Source organism: Glycine soja, chromosome 9 (genome assembly GCF_004193775.1).
Source record: "Glycine soja cultivar W05 chromosome 9, ASM419377v2, whole genome shotgun sequence".
Lineage (NCBI taxonomy): Eukaryota > Viridiplantae > Streptophyta > Magnoliopsida > Fabales > Fabaceae > Glycine > Glycine soja.
Genome location: NC_041010.1, coordinates 36,255,505 through 36,281,468, shown reverse-complemented (window position 1 = coordinate 36,281,468; position 25,964 = coordinate 36,255,505). Strand labels below are relative to the sequence as shown.

The 25,964-nt window shown below is 27.8% G+C and overlaps 2 protein-coding genes across 2 annotated transcripts; one reads left to right on the top strand and one right to left on the bottom strand.

Moving 5' to 3' along the window:
- Nucleotides 1-371: 371 nt before the first annotated feature.
- Nucleotides 372-4,314, top strand: LOC114368637 (somatic embryogenesis receptor kinase 4-like). The gene is made up of 4 exons (XM_028325852.1): nt 372-1,038; nt 1,885-2,145; nt 2,282-3,154; nt 3,601-4,314. The coding sequence occupies exons 1-4, from the start codon at nt 603-605 to the stop codon at nt 4,080-4,082; spliced, it is 2,052 nt and encodes a 683-aa protein (XP_028181653.1). The 5' UTR covers nt 372-602; the 3' UTR covers nt 4,083-4,314.
- A 10,110-nt stretch (nt 4,315-14,424) lies between these two features.
- LOC114425362 lies at nt 14,425-15,667 on the bottom strand. The gene is made up of 2 exons (XM_028392273.1): nt 15,524-15,667; nt 14,425-15,209 (listed from the first exon to the last, which is right to left on the bottom strand). Exons 1-2 carry the CDS (start codon nt 15,578-15,580, stop codon nt 14,598-14,600), a joined length of 669 nt encoding a protein of 222 aa, XP_028248074.1. The 5' UTR covers nt 15,581-15,667; the 3' UTR covers nt 14,425-14,597.
- Between the last annotated feature and the right edge of the window lie 10,297 nt (nt 15,668-25,964).

Genomic DNA, 25,964 nt, shown 5'->3' with positions numbered 1-25,964 from the left:
AAACATTTAAAATAAGGCTTTAAATTATTTTTTTAATATATCCCGAAAATAAAAAAAAATGTTATTAAAATTATTTTATGACAATTTAATATTGTTAGAAAATAATAATTTGTAAGAATTTTAAAAAAACTTTAAAACTCAATTAAAAATATGATTAACAATCGAATTAAGAAAATTATATGATTAAGCATGCAATTAAAAAATTAACTCTAAGAAATTAATTAAAAAATCTCAAATAATTCAACAATCAACCGAATAATTTAACCTAAAAATTAATAACTCATTTAATCTCTATTTAAATTAATCAGAAACTGAAAATTAAACAATAGTAGTATTAAAAGTTACTACTACTGTTATCTATTATTATTTTCTGTTCTCTCTTTAGTTTCTGACTTGTCCTCTTCCTGCATCTTTGGTCACTTCCACCACCTCCTCTCTCTTCTTGGCTTGGTAGAGAGAAAATAAAAAAAAAACACAAAGCTAAACACAAACACTACTGTTACAGAATCTAGTAAAACAGTCTCCAGAAACACAAACCTGAGTTAAGAAAAACAACAAACAACTGAGCTTTTGATTGAATTTTTAACCATTCTCATCTGAACATGGCTTGTTCAGTGCATCTCCTTCTTCTTCTTACTTCACTTCTGGCTTTGTTCTTTAACCCAACATGTGTCTATGGCAATGATGAGCTTAGAACACTTTTGGACTTGAAATCTAGTTTGGATCCAGAAGGGCACTTTCTGTCCTCATGGACTATTGATGGCACCCCATGTGGTGGTTCCTTTGAGGGAGTGGCTTGCAATGAGAAGGGTCAAGTGGCAAATGTGTCTTTGCAGGGAAAAGGACTCTCTGGGAAGCTCTCACCAGCCATTGCTGGACTCAAGCACTTGACAGGACTCTACTTGCACTACAACTCTTTGTATGGAGAGATTCCAAGGGAACTTGCTAACTTGACTGAGCTTAGTGACTTGTATTTGAATGTGAATCACTTGTCTGGTGAAATCCCACCTGAGATTGGCATGATGGAGAGTCTGCAAGGTATGATGATTCTGTTTTTTGTGGAAAGATTGAAACTTTCGGTGTCTGCTGCTTGATTTGGGTTCTTGTGGTCCTTTTTTAAAGCCTTTTGTGTTCATTTACATGTTGGGTTGTTGTGGGTTTTGCTGAAAGATTTGAGCTTGGTTTTGTTTATTTGCTGTGCCATTAAGTTTTGTTTTTCTTTGATTGAATTCTTTTGTCCTTTTTTTCTTCTCCATTTAATTGGTTGGTTCTATTGCACTGCGATATTCCAAAATAGTTAACGTGAAGGAAAAAAGGAATTTTGGTTTTGAATGCTTTTGCACTATATGGTTATGGACATGTTTTTAGAGAAATCTCCTTTAGAGACGCTTTATGCTATTGTAAAGACCATTTTGGACAAACTGATTTCTTCTGGTTTAATTGCAAGAGGTAGGTGTGAACTTTTTTTTGAAGAGAAGAGGTAGGTGTGAACTGTGAACAAGGCAATGAAAGAGGAATAGTATTATTAACCTCCTGTCCCAGTTTCTAAACTCTATTTAATGTTTTTATTTTCTTGAAATCTCATACTTTTTTCCTGGATAAATGAAGGGTTTAATTCAATGAATGCCATTTTAAATTCCAGCACTTTATAATTGTTCATGAAATAAATCTGAACATATTACTGTTGACAACAACCACATTTCACTTTAGTGACTGTTACTGATCTTTTCCCTGTATTAGTATTTGTTCCTTAGAACAGAAGTTGCAACCCAAGATTTGATTTTTTTTTCCTAATGTTTTCTTTGTTTTTTCATAAAAATAATGTTTTGACTGGTGGTTCGAATCTGGGAGTGTGCTGATTTGCAATTTTTACTTTCTATGCAGTTTTGCAGCTTTGTTATAATCAGTTAACAGGAAGCATCCCTACACAGCTTAGTGATTTGAAAAAGCTCAGTGTCCTTGCTCTTCAGTCAAACCAGTTTGCTGGAGCTATCCCTGCTAGTCTAGGTGATTTGGGAATGTTGATGAGGCTAGATTTGAGCTCTAATAATCTCTTTGGTTCCATTCCCACTAAACTCGCTGATCTTCCTTTGCTGCAAGTTCTGGATGTTCACAACAATACTCTCTCTGGGAATGTACCTCCTGGTAATAATGATGCTACTCCTTTCATTTTATTTTATTGCTTCTGTCCATTTCTTCATTGATATGTTTTTTTTTTTTTTTATCATTGGAAACGATCAAACTAAAATAAGTTTATTTTGCTTTCCTTCGTTTAATGAAGCTCTGAAGAGACTAGAAGAAGGATTTGTGTTTGAACATAATGTGGGGTTATGTGGAGTTGGGTTTTCATCCTTGAAAGCTTGCACTGCTTCAGATCATGCCAATCTCACTCGACCGGAACCTTATGGAGCTGGGGTTGGTGGTCTTTCTAGAGATATCCCAGAAACTGCTAATGTAAAGTTGCCTTGCAATACAACTCAGTGCCGAAATCCATCAAGATCCAAACAAGCGGCATCTATTACAGTTGGCATTGTTCTGGTTACAATTGCTGTATCAGCAATTGGTATTTTTACCTTCACTATGTATCGTCGGCGGAAACAAAAGCTTGGAAGCACGTTTGATATCTCTGAAGGTCGTCTAAGTACAGATCAAGCCAAGAGTATATACAGGAAAAATGGATCTCCTTTGGTCAGCCTTGAGTACTCTAATGGATGGGACCCTTTGGCTGATGGCAAGAATGTCAATGGGGATAGGCAAGACATGTTCCAGAGTTTCCGGTTCAACTTGGAAGAAGTGGAGTCAGCTACTCAATATTTCTCGGAACTGAATTTGTTGGGGAAAAGCAACTTCAGTGCAACGTATAAAGGAGTTCTAAGAGATGGATCTGTTGTTGCTGTCAAGAGTATTAGTAAAACTAGTTGCAAATCGGATGAGGCTGAATTTTTGAAGGGATTGAACATCTTGACCTCACTGAGGAATGAGAATTTAGTGAGGCTGAGAGGATTCTGTTGTTCAAGGGGACGAGGTGAATGCTTCCTGGTTTACGATTTTGTTTCTAATGGAAATCTGTCATGCTACCTTGACGTGAAGGAAGGTGATGGAGAAGTCCTTGAATGGTCAACTAGAGTTTCTATTGTGAAAGGGATTGCTAAAGGTTACTCTTCTATCATACCCTTTATTAAAATGATTTACTTTCTGATAGTTTGATACTTCAGCAATCAGCATCTTTTAAATATTCTGAGATATAAAGTATACACCAACAGCATGCTATTGCTAAGAAAAGGCAGTGGTTGGTGAATAACTGAGAGCATCTCTTTTCTCACTGTTACTCATGGATGCTTCAAGAGATGCCAACACCACTTACATAGTATATATATATTATATTATTTTTGTTACACATTATATTTTATTCTATTTCTATCTATAGATAAACATATTCTTGGTTTCTTTTTTTTATTGCTGGCTTAATGACAAACCTCTTGCCTAATTGTAGATTAAATTTCCTTCAACATTGCTGTGATCAATTTGCATTCATTTGAATTCATATTCTCATGGTTTCCAATCTTCATGTGCATACTGAAACCTTGTTTTCTTAACCAGGTATAGCATATTTACATGCATACAAAGCAAAGAAACAAGCTCTTGTTCACCAAAACATCTCAGCTGAGAAAGTGCTCATTGATCAGCGATACAACCCATTGCTTTCAGATTCTGGCTTGTACAAGCTTCTCACCAATGACATCGTCTTCTCTGCACTAAAGGGTAGTGCAGCAAAGGGCTACCTAGCTCCAGAATACACCACTACTGGGCGGTTCACAGAGAAAAGTGACGTTTATGCGTTTGGGGTGCTTCTTTTCCAGATCCTCACGGGGAAGCAGAAGATCACAAGCGCAATGCGCCTTGCTGCTGAGTCCTTCAAGTTCCCAGAATTTATTGATCCGAACTTGCATGGCAAGTTCTTTGAATACGAGGCGGCCAAACTAGCGAGAATGGCCTTACTTTGCTCCCATGAGTCTCCATTTGAGAGGCCAAGCATGGAAGCCATTGTTCAAGAACTGGGAAATTGTAGTAGCTGTCTTTGATTTGAATTTTACTTTAATTACTTTAACCATCAACACCACACCAGTTTTCTAGAATTTGGCCACTGGCTCATATGGTCATGGTGGTGGTGACCTTTTAAGGTGTGACATTTTCCTGTGTCCTTAACTAAGGACCAGCTTTTATGTGAATGAATGTGAATGTTTTGGACATTAAGGTTGTAGCCTAGGTAAGGGAATTTTATTTTTATTTTATTCGTTTCAGCTATTTGTTTTCTTTAATAACTTGTCATTGTGTTTTTTCTTTTTCTTTTGGCTTGCGTGGTTAAATCATAAATGCCCCCCTTATTTTATAATTCATCCCTTTCCAACCAAACCATGGACCAAAAGTAAAAGCAATTTCTTCATCATCAATAGAAAGGCTCGTCATGAATGCAATGAATCAAATTCCCTAGTGCTACAATACTTTTTTTTTTTGGTTACTATTAGCACTTCGTAAAGCTCCCATTCCTCTTTTAGGTTGTGGAATGCTGATTCGAGATGATTACTTTGGGGGCTTGTTCACTTTGTAGTGTTGCTTTTTAATGTTGGGGCTTAGCCATTTCTTTTCTCTAGTATGATATTAAAAGGAATTGAGGCTGGCAAAGACTTGTGCCATTCTAATGAACTTTAATGTTTATAAAGAGTATTAAACGGAGTAATTTAAACAAGACTTACGCTTAAAATAAGTAAATCTCTTTCCAATTATTGAAGTCTAGAAAAGTGTTTCTGTAGCATTTTTATTTTCACTAGATTTGCTGATGTTAGTTATCAAGCCTACCCGCAAACATTGAGGGTCATTCATAGGTGTTGGTCTGCTGGATCCAACTCACAAAAATGCTGTGAAGGTTCATAATTATAAGTTCCTTTTTGGTACACATGTAACTTAAACAATTGATTTTTGGAGACCCCATGCTGGTAAAAGCATGTCTTGGCGAATTGTTTAGATTGGTAAAACTGGAATAAAGTCTTGTCATTCTTATGGTTATGGAGTCTCTCTCTCAAAAAATTATTATGGGATCTCACTTATTCACGTCACTCACTTCTAATCCTCTATGTACATTAGTAGATACATTTGATTTACCCCTCTAAATTATTATTATTATCTTACTTCTTACTTTGGACAAAAATAAATCTAGAGATAAGTCGTTAGTTCAAGTGTTATTATACTCAGATCCTTTAAGCAAGATTTCGATTCGAGTCTTCTATATGAAAAAAAATATGATTATGATTTAGAAGGTGAGAATCCCACTAAAAATGACTAAATAAGTTGTTCAACAAAAATTAGTTATCAAAAAAATCGATAAATACTCTTACTAATAACATAGTTATAAAAAAAATATTCTAGAGACAACAACTTCAATAGTCACTGGACTGGCAATGAATAATAAAGAAACAGAACGGCAACAGTAGGCTAAAGTAAAACGCAACATGTTAGTATTCACTATCACTCGGTGAAAATTAAGGGGTGGCCACCCCTGGTGAAAATTATGTATATTCAGTTTGGTGACGCAAGGAGATGAATATTCAGGGACCATTTTTGCAATGTAGTTTTGACGAAAGAGGAATTTGACATTTTTGACGAAAATCATGCATGGCCATTCATTTACCATTTTGGTACATTTCGTGCAAAATCAGTTTCATACTGTTAATTGTTAAACAATTTTCTCAATAAAGTTATCTATTAGTATGATTCATAATATTGTTACTGTAAATTCATAATGTTTATATTAACCATTTAATACTCCGAAGGAGTTGGTCAAATGAAGCAAGATAAATAAGGTCTCACATTTGACATTTTGTATGTTTAAACCTTCACTCATCTCTTTAGGATGGAGTAAATGTAAATCCTCTATAAATACTTCAGAGTTTGAAAACTTTTCCAATCTTGAGCTAGGACACCCTCTAAAATTTTAACACAGAAAAATTAGCAATTTAATTTCTAATACTTAGACAAAGATTAAGCAACTGATAAAAAAAAAGACAAAGATTATGCACACAGAAATAAAATTAACACCTAGTTATTAACATATGTCACATTTTATATAAAAAAATAAAAATAGAGAATTTTTCAAGGCCCATCTTTGTCCCCTTAAATCCAACCGAATATATTTGCTTCCTTGATAGATTGATTGTGCTTCATATCTTAGAGAATCAGATATTGATTTTGTTTCTTCTCTTTCTTTTGAGTATCTATGGGAACAGGAGGTTTTGGCATATGATAGGATTTGAATGTGCTTCCAACAAGTTGAGTAAGAAACATGGAGGCACAATAGAAGACACCTGAGCTGTGCCCTCTTTTGGTTTTCCATCAATATAGATTGGGTCGTTGGACTTACAGGCTTGTAATTGTAGGATCTTTGAAGGGTGGTGCTCGGGTGCACCCAGAAGTATTGTAGGTGCACCCAGCATTTCTCTTTTTTTTTTTTCCAATTTTGTCCTTCACACTTTTTCCATAAGATCTTATGGAAGACTCTTTCGTAAGATCCTACGGAGGAGGCTTGAGGCTTCTTCCGTAAGTGTCAATAGTGGCCCAAGCAAGACTCGAACCTCTGACTTTCACGTTATTAGCATAATGCTTTAACCAACTGAGCTAATGAGCCAATTACATTACAAAATAAATAATGTTGTTATACACAACATTAAAATTTCTAATATATATTTAATGTGTATGTAAATTTAAATAATAAATTTTGTTACAATTAATTTTGATATAAATCATACAAATTATTTAATCCATATATTTTTTTTAAAATAAAAAATATTTACTATTATTTTGTAATAATAAAAAAAATTAATGCACAAATGAGTAATTTAAAATATTAGTAATTAAAAAAAATAAAAATTTAAGGAATTAAAAAAAAAAACAAAATACCAATATATATTATATTGGTTTTTTGGTTTTTTTTAATTCCTTAAAGTTTTATTTTTTTAATTATTAATATGTTAAATTACTTATTTGTGCATTAATTTTTTTATTATTACAAAATTTAATATATATTAAATTTTGTAATAGTAAATATTTTTTATTTTTTAAAAAAATATACGGATTAAATAATTTGTATGATTTATATCAAAATTAATTGTAACAAAATTTATTATTATTTAAATTTACATACATATTAAATATATATTAGAAATTTTAGTGTATGTATAACAACATTATTTATTTTATAATGTAATTGACTCATTAGTTCAATTGGTTAGAGCATTGTGCTAATAACTTGAAAGTTAGAGGTTTGAGTCTTGCTTGGACCATTATTTTTGAATTAATTCGTAACTAATATTTTTCAAAAAAAAAAATCGCTCTTCTATGGAAAAAGTTTGAAGGATAAAATTAGAAAAAAGGGGAAATGCTGGGTGCATCTAGCAACACTCATCTTTAAATGGTTTTGCCACTGGTCCTTTGGATCCATGATCCGTATCGTGTTATTCAACCAGCCAACAGGCTTACTAAATGTTCTCAATCCAATAATTGGTTCAGTTTGATGTAAGGCAATTTTTTTTTTTTTATTATTTATCATGCATGTTATGTTATAGGTGCAAAACATCCTATTTTGTTAACGGCTAATTATTGTTAAAAAATTTAATTAATTATTGTTAGTAAAATTTCTTTAAATAATCATTTATTTATTTATTTATTTATAAGATTTAAATTTAAAATTTTACTTAAACAATTCAAACTCAATTTAACTTTGACAAATGTAATGTTGGTATGTAAAGCGGACTAATGTTTATCTAAACTAATAGATTTTAAGATTGCATATTTTAAACTAATAAAAAATTATACTAATATTACTATAGTTTTGTTTCAATTTCTTTTTTGACAAAATATTGTAATTGATTTCATTCTATTTTTTATTTGATAATAAAGTCAATTTTATTAATTTTAGGTACTTATTCTATGTTATAGGTGCAAAATAAAGTAACGTATACATACATCTTACAAAAATTATTAATTATACTATTGATATATTGCACCTCTACTTATGTCACATCGAGCATATAGTCGGTAAAGTTGTTTTTTTAAGTCTTAAAAATATGGTTCTTATGCAGTGATTTTATATATATATATATATATATATATATATATATATATATATATATATATATATATATATATATATATATATATATATATAGACAGTCTTAAAAACATTATTATTATTATTATTATTATTATTATTATTATTATTATTATTATTATTATTATTATTATTATTATTATCTATTTACAACAAAAATACTATAATTTTGTTTGACTAATATTTCGAATTAACTTTATCTCATCATACTAAAAATAATCATAATCATTTAATTAAAACTAAACATAATAGGGTTGGATCAAATTTAAATAGTTAATTAGATCAATAAAAATTAAAGTAGAGTAAAGGACAAGAATATATAATCCATCTTTGCTAAAATATAGTTTTTTTTCTCTTAAAAAAATAGACATTTCATCTTGTTGACTTAATTACCATGCTTTCTCCTAATTGGGGACAGTGGTGATCGGAGTAAAGACAGTGGTGATTGCTTTCTCCTAATTAATAATGGCCTATATCAGTATATCCCAATGACATAAAAATAAAAATAAAAATCCATATGCCTCTAATTGTTTGATATTATAAAGTTGAAATGGATCACCTATTTTGCTTCTTAAATGCAACGCACACTTTTTTCGAATATATTCGATGATGTCCTTAATTTAATAATTTCTTGTATTTCAATAATTTACATAAATATCAACAAATATTTTTAATTATTTCCCTTAAAAAATCAATTATTTTGACAATATATCATCTTAAAATTCAATTTAAATTTAGGTAGACGACATTAATTGAGTCATCCTTGTATATGACGTTATTAATGTCATTCTCGTGTCAATTGTATTTTAAATGTTATATGGTACGTAAATATTCAATTGTACAAAACAAAAAGAAATGCTGTGCTCCATATTATATATATATATATGCACCAAAGAATTCTCTCACGATGAAATAGCTTGAATAAGCAAACTCAAGTGCATGTATAATCAAAATATCTTGATCGATAGGATATACTTCAAAATCTATGATCACTTCATCACTTATGATGATTTGATATCATTGAATGACTTCTAACAACTTGTTTCGATATATAATTAGTACATTTACACACAGCATTAGTATAAACCATGGTGACCAAGCCGTGGAATATAACTTAATTGTGGCCTTCAATACTTATTTATGGACTAGCAAGTTGCCCAACTTGTTGTAATTTAATTTGTACAGCATTATAGTATGTTGAAGGGAACAAGACCCCGCAGGATCACATGATATTTGAGGCAGCGATTCGCTAAACGGGGAGCCATCAATTGTTGTTGGCTGTTAATTAAATTGTTTGCGAATAATTATTACATTTTGGCTTGATGATTGATGATACCATAGTACACCTATATCCATGCATGCAGCATGCATTATATCAAGGTTGTGACTGTAACTGCAGAGACAAAAACCACACGCCCCATGTTAGAGCAGGTACGTAGCAACCCCATAAGGGTTGTTTTAATTATAACCAGGGTAGCGCAAAACATTGAGGTTAAGATATGTAGTACTTAAATTATTGTTTGTACAGCCTGTTATCTGTACCTTAATGTTAGAGTTTGTCTTAGGTGGGTTTTTTTTGTTGGTAGTATAACACAAACAATCCTTTTCATTAACCACGGTTGTAAGAAAATATTGATTAACAAATATTGAGGTGGAATTACAATGAAAATTATTAGAGAAGTTGTAGATAATACTTTGTAATAATTTTTTTTAAATTTTTTTTAAGTTGTGTCTTAGACCACTTGCGTAGCATCCTCCTAATAATAATAAAGTGGAACTCAATTGATGAAAAATTAGTTGTGCCGTTTTGGAGAAGGTTGAAAGGGGTGAGAAATTAACGCGTTCAATTCTGAAGAATTTGAGTTAGTGAAATTTCTATCTTTATTCAGTATACACAAATACTGATGTTGTAGAAATTAATTTTACAGAATCAATTTAACCAAAAAATTTGTCGGGCAAGAAAATTAGGGTAAGAAGTTGAAAAAAGTCAATCTAGGTGAGTTTATTAATGTGAAAAGACAAAGAAATTTACATTTATGGGATTTCACAAAAAATATTTTTTATCATTCTGCATTTTCCTTATCCAAATCTAATAAGAAAAAAAAATTGAGTTTTTTCCCAAGATTTGCACGTGCCTTTATAACTTCCAATGTCTTCAAGAAATTTTTATGGCCAAGGTATATTTGTTGTGGCCAAGTGGACAGGGACAACAAAGTTTGAGTAAGAACGGAATTGTATTTTGATTTTTTTTTCTAATGAAGAGATCAAACAAATCCTAGTCTCTTTGCATCCAAATTTACCATAAGATAGAGGCAACGACCCACAAAACACGCAGGCACCAATATGCTGTTGTTAAAAGTTAATTAAATTGTTTGGGAATAATGATTACACTATGGTCTAATAGTTTGACACCATAGTACATCTTTCCATGCAACCACCACTATATCATTGTTGTTGCTGTAATTGCAGAGACAAAATCACAACCCCCACGTTAGGGAGGGTAGCAACCCTATAAGGTGTGGCTTTTATTATAGTTAGAGATCAGCGGCACAAAACAGTGACCTTAAGGTACTCTAATTGTTGTATGCACAGCCTGTTATTGGTACCTTCTGCTAGTGGCTGTCTTGGTGTTTCCTTCACATGGATGATGCTCTGTGACTTTATAGCTTTCACAAATAATAAAGTGCAACTCAATTAATTAATGCACAAATTTTATCATTTATTTCTTTAGGCATTGGTTAAGAAACTGAAAACAGAAACATTTTTATTTAGATACGTAAAATTACGTTAATCATGACAATTTTTGTACTTTCCTATAATTTTTACAATAAATACTTAGTATTTTTAGTTTTTTAATCAATACCCTAAAGACTTTGTTTAGTACTATTTTCCTTAGAAAGTTGAAAATGAGATGGGAAAGAAGTTCAGTTATGAATGAGTAAAACTTTTGTTTTTAGTATTCAGTAAACAAAACTGATGATATTGCTGAAATTTTAGGGAATCAATCAACAAAAATTTGGTCAGGCAAGAAAACTAGGATAAGAAGCAGACAAAGGCCAATCTAGATGAGTTTATTCCACAACCTAGAGTATGTTTGTTTATGCTTTTATCAGCCACCAAAGCACATTGAATGAAGGGAAGCCACAAATTTTGTCTATCGATCATAGGCATATTCAGGAACCTTCTTTTCTTTTTTACTTTCCCCCTTTTTTCCTTTTTGAGATCATTCAAATTTTAATATTTCATTAAGTGACACGTAAGGAAATAACAAAAATTGTGAAGAAATAACAAAAAATGGTGAAACATTGGTAAAGGATATGAAGTTAACTCTTATTTTTCCCATCAATAGGATTCGATTCCTCCTCATGCTACTAAAATTATGTTTGGTGGGCAACCCTACTGAGGAAATTTCTTGTGTTCAAAGGCTAGTTGAGTAATTGTGATTGAATAAAACTGTCTGTGATTTAAGTCTCTGCAATAATATTTGAGTGAATCTCAACTAACAAAATAATACCGAGAGTGACTTTCATTCTACCACTTTTTATGAGTAAAAAATTGATTAATTTCGAATCTTTTTTAGTTTAGAAGTTACTCTAAGTTAAAATTCAAAATATGAATTTTAAAAGTGAAATAAAAATTGTTTGACAGTTTTTATTTCTTTTTAGTTTAATGGAGACAATCAAAGAGTGAACAAGATGGGTGAGACACAATGGAGAAAGTAGGGGTGGATAAGTGGGTTCGAGTTCATGGATTGGTCCATGGGACCCACGGTCCACGTAGGTAACGGATTAATTTTTTTAAAATAATCCATGATTATGTAGTATTTTGGACTCGTCCCACTATATCTTGTGGATTGTGCGAGTTTGGTCCGCGGGGTTCGCAGGTTGGCCTGAAATCCCGCTTACTAAATCCAAATATACATTTTTAGTTAAAAATCGAAAGTGTCAGACATATTACTGTGCATATTAAATAAGACAAAAACTTAAATGAAATTTATTTACTAAAATAACTTTTAAGGGCTATTTGTGTTATTTTTTTTTAGATTAGAACTAATAAAGTTTTATCTTGATAATATGTATAATCTTTTAATATAAATTTTTATTATACAAATTACTAAGTACAACTTCAATTTTAATTGAAAAATAATTCAAACATTACTTAAAAACATGTATAAGAGATGTATCAATAGCATTTTGTAGCACACATTAATTGCAGTACAAGTGCAGCTTTAAGACTCACATTCGTACACTCTATGTGATACAACGTTTACTTCCATTCAATTAAAAAATCATTCATTGTTGGAGATGTTTAAGTTTCATATTTTAAATTTATTTTTTGGATTTTCTTTTGTTAAGAAATTATTTATTTTATTGATGTAATTGACTAATTGTTGAGATTTTATTTACATTTTTGTTGAACTTAATTTGATTATGTTGTATTTTTGTTGAAATTGTAATTTTCTTAAAATTAGGCCCATAGACCAATCCGTTTGACCCACGGGGTTGGAACAGACCAATTTATTAGGTCCGTGTAAGAGTGCGAGACAGGCTGATCCAATCCGCTGCCAATGCGGACTTATGTCGACTGGCTTACACACCCCTTTGTGTAATACTCAAAGTAGGAGAATGAATTTTGCAAAAATATCGGTAACCGTTAAATTTTAAATGTTGATTAGATTATTAAGTTGATCAATATTTTCTTAAAAAATAAGAACTTAAAAAAATGTTTAAGGAAAGACTTGATCCATGATCCTTGAAGTAAAAAAATACACTCTTTTAACACTACATTCAAGTATTCATTTGAATATTTATTACAAAATATAATATTAATATAAGTTTTATGCGAAAATAATTCAAAATTCAAATTTTATTCTTTTATATTTTTATAATCTTATATATTATCTTTTAAAATATAATATATGTGATTAAATTCTATTTTCACATAAATTAAAATATGTATATTTATATAAGTTTTATTTTTATTTTATATATTATATTTATCTTTTAAAATAATATTTGTGATTTAGTGACAATATCTTTTATTTATATTAATATATTCATGTTATTTATTATAATATAGATAAAAAATAATTTCAATAAATTACATACATAAATGTTTTAAAAAATAAAAAATATTGTCATTTTATTTAATTATGTATTTTTATTATATAATTTAATTCTTTAAAAAAATTTCATATCTGATTAAATAAAGTTAAATATAAATAAAAATACTATTATAATAAATAACAATAATATCTTAATATAGGTAAAAAAAATATTATCATTAAATCACATATATAAATATTAAAAAGATAATAAAATACTATCATTTTATGAAATTATAATTTATGTACAAAAATATACATTAAAGATAAATTTTATATTATATATGTACTTTGTAAAATAAGGCTTGAATAGTGTGATAAAAATACATCAGATTATAAAAATATAATATATATAAAATAAAAATAAAGCTTATATAAGTACATATATTTTAATTTATGTGAAAATAGAATTTAATCTTATATATTATATTTTAAAAGATAATATATAATATTATAAAAATATAATAAATTAAAAAAAATATAAAATTATAATTTTGAATTATTTTTTGATAAAACTTATATTAATACTATATTTTGCACCAAATATTCAAATTAGTACTTGGGTATAATGGTAAAAAAAATATGATTCTTATTTCAAAGAGCATGATTCTAGTCTTCCCTTAAGTAATTTTTTTAAGTTCTTAATTTCTTAAAAAATATTGGTCAACTTTCTTGTTTAATTAACGTTATTGATCAATGATGATCTGGGAACTAAGATAATGTGTATATATATATACTATTATAGGAACTTAAATAGTGAATTAAAAAATAGGGAGATTGATTTAATGTAATAGGTAAAATAGGGGAATAGATTTTACACTTTAAGTCTTTTATAAAATTAAGTTGCTTTAAATTTTTAAGAGTTTTTCACAAAATATATTTTACCCAACTTTTTCTTTTAAAGAAAATAAGGATTCAATAGTAAACCTTTTCATCTTTCAAATTTCTTTGTTGGTATTTAAATTTTACATCAAATCCAATAAGCGGGGAAAAGTTCCTTCATTAGATTTACGCTTATCATTATGACTTGGATCGGAATGTCCTTTCATGTGTTACACGAGGACAGGAACAACAAAGTCTGAGCAATAGAAATGGTTGTTTTGATCTCCAGTAGAAATACTTATGCAAGACAACAAATTTTTTCAAACTAATATATATATATATATATTATAATTTGCTATATACATTTTAAGTAGGACCAACTCCTAGGTCCTTTTTAATTGCAAAATTTAACTACTCCATTTTCCCTAGGAAATAAATGGTAAAGTAGCATGGTGGCTAATTAAGAAATAATCCTACTCTTCTTAGTTTCCATCCCAATTAACCATATGATTAAGCTTGAATCACTTTCCCTTGTGGAACTCTGATCCTATACACATGTTCTTCACCAGTGCATTTATCCACCTTCACAATCCAACGACTACTTTTGGTCTTACTCATTTCAGATCCATATTTTGGACTAGTAGCACTTGCTCCAGATCTTGTCACTAACAACCCTTTTCCTATAGGCAACAACTGAGTTTTTGATCCACAAGACCACCAAGACCCTCTACAATTAAGTGCATTGTAGCCAACAACAACTGTGCCATTTTGCATGCCACCTACTAGGATTGCTTTAACAATCTCTCCATGGTTCACAAGGTTGCAATCAATGAGCACAAAATCTGCTTGACTTAACATCACTAGTTCTTGTTGAGCCTCTCCAACCATGAATTGGACTTGATTTGCATTTACTCCAATAAGGACTTTTTTGGAGGCACTTAAATCCTCATGTCTAGGGACAATGCAAACGACATGGCCACCAGTTTGGTGTGCAGCAGTGACCAATGCTAGTGTGGTTGAGTCTGCTGCACCAGCACATGCCACAACCATTAGTTGTGCATTGTTGCCAGCAGCTAGTGCTGATATGAACTCTGCAACAGCTGGCTCTTTGGCCTTTTGACCCTGTTCAAAATAACCCAAAATCAGATCAGAAAAATATTTTTATGAAAAAAATATTGTAACAAGAGAATATTATTCGGAAAAAAAATTAGATGCAGTTTCTTAAATATTTTTTGTGTTCTTTTTCAATCAAAATTAGAGTTTTATCTTATTAATCTGCGTAATAGAAGTTTGTATTAAAGTTCAACAGATTATTGAAACAAAACTCTAATTGTAACTAAAGAATAGCACCAAAAATACCTATGAAATAGTATCTAAAGAATGCGTAGGTAGAAATTTTTTTGGTTAAGGGGTTCAGACATCAAGAGAACACTCACCATTTTCAATGTGTTGAGATAGGCCTTTGTGGCATTTTCTGCAGACCAGCAAGCCATGGCTTTGATGCAAATTATGAATCTTTTGGGTCCTCTAAGGCTTTTCTTGGAAGGAATGAAAGAGGGTATTCAATGCTTTGATGCAAATGTTGTGTGCCTTGGATTTGGTTTAGAGGTTACATATATATATATATATGAGCAAACATTGGATCTCGCTGGGCACATGTGGTGGTGGGTCATAGTCAAAAACGTGTCATATTTCAAAATATGGAAAATATGTGTGATAATGGAATTTAATATATACCAAAAAAAAACAAATTATTTCTATGCACAATTTATTTGGTCGTGAGTTATATGAGAAAATTCCCTTATTTGCTAATTTTATTACAGAAGTTAATTAGAAGAAATACAAAATTATATATATATACACACATACAATTACGGATGGATTTCATCAATCTTTATGTTTACCAAATGGAACGTAAGTGAGCTTCCTGGATATAGACAAGACAAAAATAAAAAGCATCAAATGATTTAAAACTATTTTATAAAAAAGAAACCAAGAACTTAACTAATTCCACTTATTTTTTTAGGGTAAATAGTCATTTTTTTTTCACGAATGTATAGACTACTGATAAATTCGTTCTCGAAGAATGAAATTTCAAATTTTAATCCTCAATAGTAAAAAAGTACGATAAATTCATTCATTCGTTAACTTCCGTCTGTTATTATTAATAAAAAAGTTTATGTGATATATTCAAAGACTAATTTGTTGGCGCTCAGCACATTCATAAATAAAAATGATTATTTATCCAAAATATAATTTAATATTCATTTTTCTTCCTTTTTAATCGCTGCAAACATAATATTATAATAAACACTTAAAAAAATAGGAAAACAAACATAAGTTAGAACAAACATAATAATAAGCATAATATTAATTAATAAACATAATTTGTCTATTGCTTTGAAATTTTTATTGTGACAATATTAGATAGTGACACAATTAAGTTGAATCTTATTTTTTTTAAGGATTAACTTAATGACTGTGCATTTTGTTTGAGTCTCATATCTTGAATAAGGTACTGTCACATTAGAAATTTTAGAACAATAAATAAATTATGTTTATTAATCAATATTATGTTTATTATTATGTTTGTTTTAACTTATGTTTTCTTTCATATTTTTTAAGTATTTATTGTAATGTTATGCTTGCAAACAATTATAAAAAAGAATAAGATGAAAATTAAATTATATTTTGGGTAAATAATCATTTTCATATATAGCACTGATAAATTTGTCTATGAATATGTTATGTAGGTTTTTTCATTAATGGAAACAGATGAAAATTAACTGATGGATAAATTTATCGCACTTTTTTCACTTTTGGAGATTAACATTTGAATTTTTATCTTTCGAAGATAAATTTATCAGCGTTCTACACATTTAGAGACAAAAATAACTATTTATCCTTCTTTTATACACACTTTATGTTAAAATATAGGACAATATCGTTTTGGAGTGTATCCAAATTGTTATTTTAGGAAATAAGTGAGTAGTTTCCAACTTGGATTTTCTTCGCGGGCAATTATGTAGTTTACGGTATTTATTCCTAATGAAGTTCAGTTGATCATGATGAGCAGTAAGCTACGAAAATTCTTATCAACTAAGTATTGTGTGTTACTTTTTTTTTTACAGACCTATTGTCTGTTACTATGGGTTCATGAAAATTAGATATTTTTTTTGAAGGAGAAAATTATATTTCTTACGCACGCGATATATACAAATACAACGTTTTTTTTTTTAAAAAAAAAATTATCTAGTGTTGGAGTTAAATTATTTTGATAAGGACTGGCAATTAATTCAAAATAAAGTCAATGAAAAACTACATTTATTCAAATTTATTTTTCACAACTCTTAAAGTTAATTTTTATTTTCCTCTAAAAAAATTATTTTTATTTTATATTTATACTATTGTTATTTTATTCTTAACTTTTATTGTGAAACTGATCGGATCCAGAACTCAATCTAAGGGGGGTTAATTTCTTTTTCTTGTTTGTAATTATTTAAATATTTAACTTTTGACAAATAATTATTTAATAATTAAAAACTTTTAATAAAGTATTTACTTTTTTAAAACATAAAATTAAAATTAATTTTTATTTCAAACGATAAAAAATGTATATCTCAATTCCTTTAAAAAATTATTGGCAAAAATCTCAACATGTTATAATTCCTATTTTTTTTTTTTAAGTTTTCAAATATTTTTTAGTTTCACATACACAATAACAATCAAACAATAGTGATAACAATAATCTTATAATAATAATGAAAAAATAACGAACTCATTAAGTATAATAATAATAATTTAAAATTATTAAATCCTCCTATAACAATTATAATGTGCATTATTTTACAGGAAATTTTCATGGTTATCATTGATAGATGATGTTAGTTGTTGTTTCGTTAATAAAATCATAGTTATTAGGAGATTGTTTAGCTTCTTTTTCTTAATTATCTGTTTTACCATGTTCTTGGCTGATGTTACGTGGTTGTTATCTTTGATTATTTTTTTTCTGTTTTATTAGGCTAGCAAATCCACAATTTTGTTATTGAATAATAGAGCTTTTGAACATTATATATATATATATATATATATATATATATATATATATATATATATATATATATATATATATATATATATATATATAAAACCTTGTGAGGAGGGGAGGGGTGCAGAGGCCCTGCTTGCCCTCCGTACATCTGTTATTCGTGGAATACATGACGTCACTTGATAGAAAAATTTATAAAATATGTAATATTTTATGGTTATATGAATCATTCACAATTTATTAATAATATAATTAAATATATTTGTTTATATAAATATATAATTTAATAAATAAATGATTATAAGTTACTTAATAACATAAATATTACACTATTTATTTCATATTTTACTAAAAATACTATTTATTTGATACCTTTGAAAAAATCCACTTGGTGTCAATTTGTTTATTAAAGAAAATTATAATATCAAATAAGTTCTTCAAATCGATATTAAAATGATCATTCTATTAAATTATTAGCATAAATATAAATAATGACTATTTTTTATATCTTTTAATTTTTTATGGAATTAATATTATTAATATTTAAAAGACTGAATTAATGTTAACTGAATCTTTCAAAGATTATTCAGTAATGTAGTTATAAAAAAGTTAAAGTATTAAAAGTTTAATTTACAAAACTTATTTGCGTATGTTATTATTTTTCATATTATGATACTCACTTAATGTACATAGAAAATGGTTGGTAAAAAAATTAAATTTACCTACCCTCACAAAGGAATTATTTAGTTTATAGTATGTGATTTATTTAGTTTATAGTGATGTTGGATAAAAAAAGTGATATTCAATAAAAAAAATTATAATTTTAATCTCATGTAAAGAAAATCAAAGGAGTTTGAAGGCAAACTAATATTTTTTAATTTATTCTCTTTCATTCATACGTTTTTAATTTATTATTTTTAAGAAAATTTAAATAAGTAAAATAATAATTTTTCATCCATTCACTTGTTACCATCATCATAATAATATAACATTATCCTTAAATATTGAAGTTTCTAACAACATTTTTTTTAAAACTTACAATCCATACAGAAAACATTTAATTGATAGAAGGTTTAATTTCATTTCTTTCCCTCTAGTTTGGAATAAATTTACTTAATTCTAAAAATGGAGAGAGACTTAATTAGTTTTAAAAAAATAAAAGACCAAAATCACACATAAACTAAATTAGAGAGGGTCCAATGTATAACTAAATATTTATTAAATTGAATCATTTAAGAGGCAAGCATAATTTTTTTTAAGAAAATAAAAATTATAATTATAATACTATAAAGTAACTAATAAAATATATTAAAATCAAGTACATATTCATAAAAAAATTAATTACTCAAAAAGTTATTAAAGAAAATTATCAAAATTAAACAGCAGATTCGTTTATTGTAATCAAGTTATTTTCAAACAAATAAATATAATTTTATTACAATTTGTTGCATTTAATTATATTTTAAGCTATATATTACCAATTATTTTTAAGTTCTGATCCATGGTTGGTTAGACATGTACAATTTAATATATTCCAATAAAACTATCAATTTAATTAGATTCTAACACTCAAGATTTATTAATTACTATTTAATTATTTCAAGTATTCATTATTATTGCATTTAATAAAATAATTCATCCTATATTCAAAAAACAAAAAAAATATATCTCATATTTTAGAAAGTAATATCCCTATTTAAAATTTTATCTATAAAAATTTTGATGTTTCTTTTGTTAATATGATTGGAACACTTTTGTGATCGTTATAGGAAAGTAAAATGCAAAATTTTTACTCTAATTTCTTTTCTGATTGGTTTCATCTTATTTTCACTAAAACAAACGAGCATGGATAAAAAAAATACAGTAATTGATAGTCGAAAAGCTGTTTAATAGTTAAAAATTATTAGTTGAATGTGGAACTATTTTTTATTCCAAGGCTACATTTTCCTTAATAAGTTCAAATTTACTTACCACTTGAATTATGTCACATTATATGTTCAAAGCTCAAATTATATGTTCAAATCTCATCAATATTATAATTTTAAGGGGTTTAAAGGAGCCTCTATGAAGTTCATTAAGTTAATAAAAGTAACTTATATATTATCTTTATTCAAGTTATAGCAGTTTTTAATTATTTGACAAACTTTATTAAATAAAAAATTGATTAAGCTATTTATACTACGTACGTATCCATAGTTTGTTCTTTAATAAATTATCCATAGTTTCATACATACCAAAAAATATGAACTTTACCAAAACAAAATGTCCATATATATAATAAGTTTCAAAACTATCTAAAATCTAAACTTCATTCATGTGTGTTATTGAATTATTTGTGATCTGTTTGATATTTAGGGGGTAGTTTAACCAAAACAACCTTCGATAGTTACACATAATTTTTCAATTTGTTTCAAATAACAACTTGAATTTTAAAAATAGACAATAGACATTCCTAATTCGCGGCTTTGACTCAAATAATGTGAGCTTCCTGCCAATAACAACACAGGATCTGCAATTCTGCATCAGTCCCAAAATATTCTTCCATTTGTAGCTGTAATGTCCTACCAATCGAAGGACAAGTTTGTTTTTTCTTTCTTTCTTTTTTATTGTGTGTCTATAAACGTATGATAAGAAGCTAAAAATAAATTCCTTCATTTTCCATTTAAAAATATTAAATATTTATTTTATAAATAATTTAAAGTATTATTAAATATTTCCACGATCGGGAGCAGGCAATTTAATCGATAAATCATTTGCTCGTATATATTAGTAATTGATTTTATTGAAGACAAACTAATCAGTGAGCATGTGAGAATAATCATATTTTGTGTGCATGGTGAGCCGTAGCATGCACAGTGGTTTGGTTGTACGGATTACGTCTACATTAACGGCTCTACATGCAGGTGAAATTAGCTGGCTGTGGTACATTAACAAGTCCCCTTTGATTCTTTCTGCTCCGGAAACCTAAACAGAGATCTAGATCACATCAAGTTGCTTCCCCTACCAAAAACATTGTTAACAAAGGGAACCCCATGAATAAATTTTCTGTCTAATGGTCTTTAATTTCTTTGGATTATATATAAGATTCACATTTGTCCGTTTCTGCTGGGGAAGATAATTGGACCTCGTGGGAAGTGTTGAATCTTATTTTTTCTTGATTTTTCTAAGTTAACTTCCAATAATACTATGTCCCATTTCCTAAAGTCCAATTGGATTACAAGAATCTAATTAATAAAGGGGGGGGGGGGGGGGGGGGGGGAAATGAATGTGGGTTCTGAGAGGGTGACGATGGAGGCGAATTCCAACATTATACAAAAAATAAACAAGTTGTGGGTCTATAGATTTTGGTAGATGGTTTTGGGTGCACGTTCGTATGGATGAACATACCTCATTTATAATCTTTAATTTCTGGTACTTTATACTGTACCATTGTCTTTCTATGTACGAATTATATAAGGCTTTTAAGCATGTATACAAAGTATATAAAAAAGAAATAAAAAAGGAACATATATATAGCACAACTTTTAAGCATTATATAAGAATTATATAAGGCTTTTAAGCATATAATTTTCTCTCTCTTTTTCTTATTATAATATACTACCTATTATAATTAATATATATATATATATATATATATATTAATTATAATAGGTAGTATATTATAATAAGAAAAAGAGAGAGAGAAAATTATAGATGATAGAGTGCTTAGAAGATAATTAATGGTGTTCATATATATAGCACAACTTTTTTTTTTTATGTGTGTGTGTGTGGGGTATCCATATGAATGTAGGTACATTGGCACACGTGAAAACTATGCGTGCATGCATGCATCTCTTTGATCTTAATTAGTTGAGACATTGTGAAAAAAGATACGTTGTAGTATTGTTATTTTGGCATGGGATTGGATTTCTATATGCAATTAATATTTATTTCGTCATATAGTTATCTAATCTTAATTCGTCTTGCAAGTATCTAATCCTGCAATTAATATTTAATTATTTCGTGATATAGTTATCTAATCTTAATTCGTCCTATTGAATCTGACTCTATTCTTGCTAATAATTTGCTGCAGAAAGAGTGTGCTTCTCATCATCCTTGTTTCAGTCTAGTCCAAAGCATAAAATCCTTTTGTGATGCGGGTTGTCTTGTGCAGTGGAAGCATGTGCTGCGTGAAGCAGATCAAGTTACTGACAAGTTAACTAATTATGGAATGTCGATCTCTTACTGAGAACATGAGAGTCTTTGATTGTTGTGTTGTCTTTTAATTTATTGTTTTGGCTGTTAATGTTGATGTATTTATGACTGTTTTCCCTCGTAGTTTTTAATTTATCTTTGTTGGGGCACGTTGCCCCTTCAATTCAAAAAAAAAAAAAAAGAAATCTACTCTTATAATCAATATTTACATGGGATATATTAGTACAAGAGTGTCAACTAGATACAAGATTTACAACCAATAGGATATATTAGTACATCAAAACTTTGTCATTTTAATTCTTAAACGTATATTAGTATTACTACTTAAATTATAAATATAAAAATAGATTAATGTAATTGATTGATTACACTTTTAGAAAGAGATGTGAAACACTTTTTTAGTTTCTACTTCTTAAGGACGAATGCTTATGAAAGATAGAAAATGTGCACTTGTTGACATACTGTCAAGCTATCGTAAAACCTAGGTCATCATCAGCTTATTGGAGGCGATCTGGTGGACCATTAATGAGTCATTATTGCATTATTGGTGGGTTATAATATGTTTTAGTGCAGCATTTAATGGCTGCTAGGTGTACTACAAGCCTTATAACTACTAATGTTGTTTTCCACTGATATAAAATATTATAGATAAAATCTAAAAATACTTTTACCCATGGATGTATGTTATAGGTAAATATTCTAATAAATATGTAAGTGTCTAAAAGGCTTTTACTTACTAACTGTTAGTGTAAGTAAAATCTTAAAATACTTATGCTTACACAAACTCCAAAAGATTTTTATCTATAAATATTTGGTGTTGGTAAAATCTCAAATATTTGTACTTAAAATTTTTTGGTACAGGTAAAACTTAAAAAAAAGTTTACATGTACAAATTTATTTTATGTAAACAAAATCTTTATAATATTTTAAATATAATTTATATATTTGTAAATATTTATTTATTATATAAGTTTTAACTATAATATAATTTATAATTTTAAAAATATTTATTTATTAAGAATTATAGTCATGTAAAAGAAATATATATTCTGTATATAAGAGATTGACTAAAATGCAAATTTAAAAATTAAAAATATATAAAAATTCAAATATTTTTTATTTATCATATTTTAATAAAATAATGACTATCAAATTTAAATTACTCTGAGACTGATTAATTTAATTTCAAATCAAATACTAACTTAAATGGTAAAATAAAACGTGATGTGATCGCTCTATGTGTCTCGTACGTAGGGCTTTGCACACTGGCATAGAGTCTCACGAGCAAAGCAGTAAGTTCAGAATTTCGATGCTGGCACATAAATGACGGTTCAATGAGCACGAATCCATGGTGGAACAATTAGTGACGGGTACACGAGTCTGGTTTGATCTGAAGGTGTCATCAATGGCAGATCTGAAGAAAAACGGTTTTCTGACCTACGCTTACATTCTTCTCCACAATATTGTTTCCATTGGCCAAATCTTCAACAAGGTTATCATCGATCACTTCAAATTCTTCCATACAGTTTTTATTTGCCGGTAAATTTTGGGGAAATGCTTTGACAAAATGATATCTTGAAGATATTTATGTGCTGATTTCGAAGCTAGAATTCAACGTTCTGTTTGTGTTTTTAATTTTAATTTTAATTTTATTTATTTTATTCTATTTTTGTGAATTGTTTTACGTATTTTGAGGTTAGGTTTAATTTGATTCGTGTAATTTTGATTATAATTTGATATGCTGATGAGTGATTTGTTAGTTTTGATTGCAAGTGATGGTTGAGCATTTGGTTCAATTGTAACGAAATTTTTTATCTGGATTGTGTCTATAGGGTATGCTTCATTGTAAGAGAATTGAAAGAAACATTATTTAAAAAAAAAAAAGTTTTAGAAGAATATAATTTCTAAAATATTTTTTTCCAAAATTGTTTAGCAATGTCTTTTTAAAAAAATTAAAAAAATTGAGAATTCTAAGATAAATTTTGGAAGAATCATCTTAAAATGTTATTTTGTAAAAAAAATTAAAGATTCTAAAACGATTTTTCTAAAAACTATCTTAAAAAGTCTCTAGTTACTAATACAGTTTTTTTTTAAAAAAAATTGTTAGAATGTCTTTTAAAAAAAATTAAAAAAATTATGAAAATTTTAAGATTATTTTTCTAAAAATTGTCTTAGAATATATTCTTTTAAAATGATTATTTAATTTATAGTCCTAACATGCTATTTCAATTTCATATATTCTTATGGTCATTAATTTCACATCACAAGTTTCATAAATGCTGAGATAATAATAATATAACTATTATTCATAAAATTGATTGTGAAATTTCATAGATGATTTTTGGAAGAATTGTCTTAAAATGTCTTTTATTAAAAGAATACTTTATAACACGATTTTTCAGAAAACTTTCTTAGAATATCTTTTTTTTTTTAAATTAAAATTTTTAAGATGGTTTTTCCAAAAAATCATCTTAGGATATAGACTTTCTAAGACGATTTTTCAAAGAACGGTCTTAGAATATTTTTTTTTAGTAAAATAAATAATTAATTTATATTCCTAGTCACATGCTATTTTAATTTTATATATTCCTATGGTCATTCATTTCATATCACAAGTTTCATAAATGCTGAAATAATAATAATAATAATAATAATAATAATAATAATAGAACTATTATTCATAAGATTGATTGTGAAACTTAATAAGATGGTTTTTTAGATAATCGTCTTACAATGTATTTTTGTAAAAAGAAATTGAAAAAGTTGAAGATCCTAAGACGAATTTTTCAAAAACCGTCTTAAAATATCTTTATTTATAAGATTGTTTTTTAGAAAACCTTCTTAAAATATTTTTTTAAAAAATAATTAAAAAATTAAGGATTTTAAGATGATTTTTAAAATGTAAACTTTTTAAAACGCTTATCTTAAAATGTCTTTTTTAATAATAAATAATTAATTTTTATTCTTAGTCACATGTTATTTCAATTAATTTATGCTAAAAAGAACTTATAGAAAGGTCATAAGTCTAGGTCGACCCCTAAACTTCCAATACCACTCGATAAACCATAAAGTCTAACTAAAAGATATAATTGTAGGTGTTTTTATTTTTACAACTTCAAATTCATATAAGTTTTTTTTCTTTCTTTTACAACTTCAAAGTCATTTTCTTTTTTTCGTATTATTTTTTAAATTGTAAATAATTTTTATTTAATTATTTAGTAAATAAATGTTTTTTTTATTTTTTGTTTTATTTAATATTTTGTATCTATTTTTTTATATGGTTTTATTTAATATTTAATATATTTTGTATATTTTTAAACAAATTGGAAATAATTTTAAATTTAATTATTTAATAAATAAAATGCTTTTTTATTACTTTTTTTAGTTTTATTTAATATTTTGTGTATACTTTTTTTAGTTTTATTTTGTAAATTAAAAAATAATGCAAAAGACATAAATTTAAAAAGATTGAAATTTAAAAAAGACTTAAATTTAAATGAAAATTATATCTTCTTTCTACCAAAATATTAATAGCACGATAATGTCCCACAACAAGTTCTTTTATATGCCTAAATGTCTAAATTTGTAGGTGGTTGTTGTTCTTATTCTAGACATTTTTCTCCTCTCCCTCTATT

Coding starts and splice junctions, on each gene's coding strand:
- LOC114368637 (XM_028325852.1), top strand. CDS start 603: ATGGCTTGTTCAGTGCATCTCCTTCTTCTTCTTACTTCACTTCTGGCT. Junction 1,039..1,884: donor CATGATGGAGAGTCTGCAAG/GTATGATGATTC, acceptor CTTTCTATGCAG/TTTTGCAGCTTTGTTATAAT. Junction 3,155..3,600: donor TGTGAAAGGGATTGCTAAAG/GTTACTCTTCTA, acceptor TTTCTTAACCAG/GTATAGCATATTTACATGCA.
- LOC114425362 (XM_028392273.1), bottom strand. CDS start 15,580: ATGGCTTGCTGGTCTGCAGAAAATGCCACAAAGGCCTATCTCAACACA. Junction 15,210..15,523: donor ATCTCAACACATTGAAAATG/GTGAGTGTTCTC, acceptor TATTTTGAACAG/GGTCAAAAGGCCAAAGAGCC.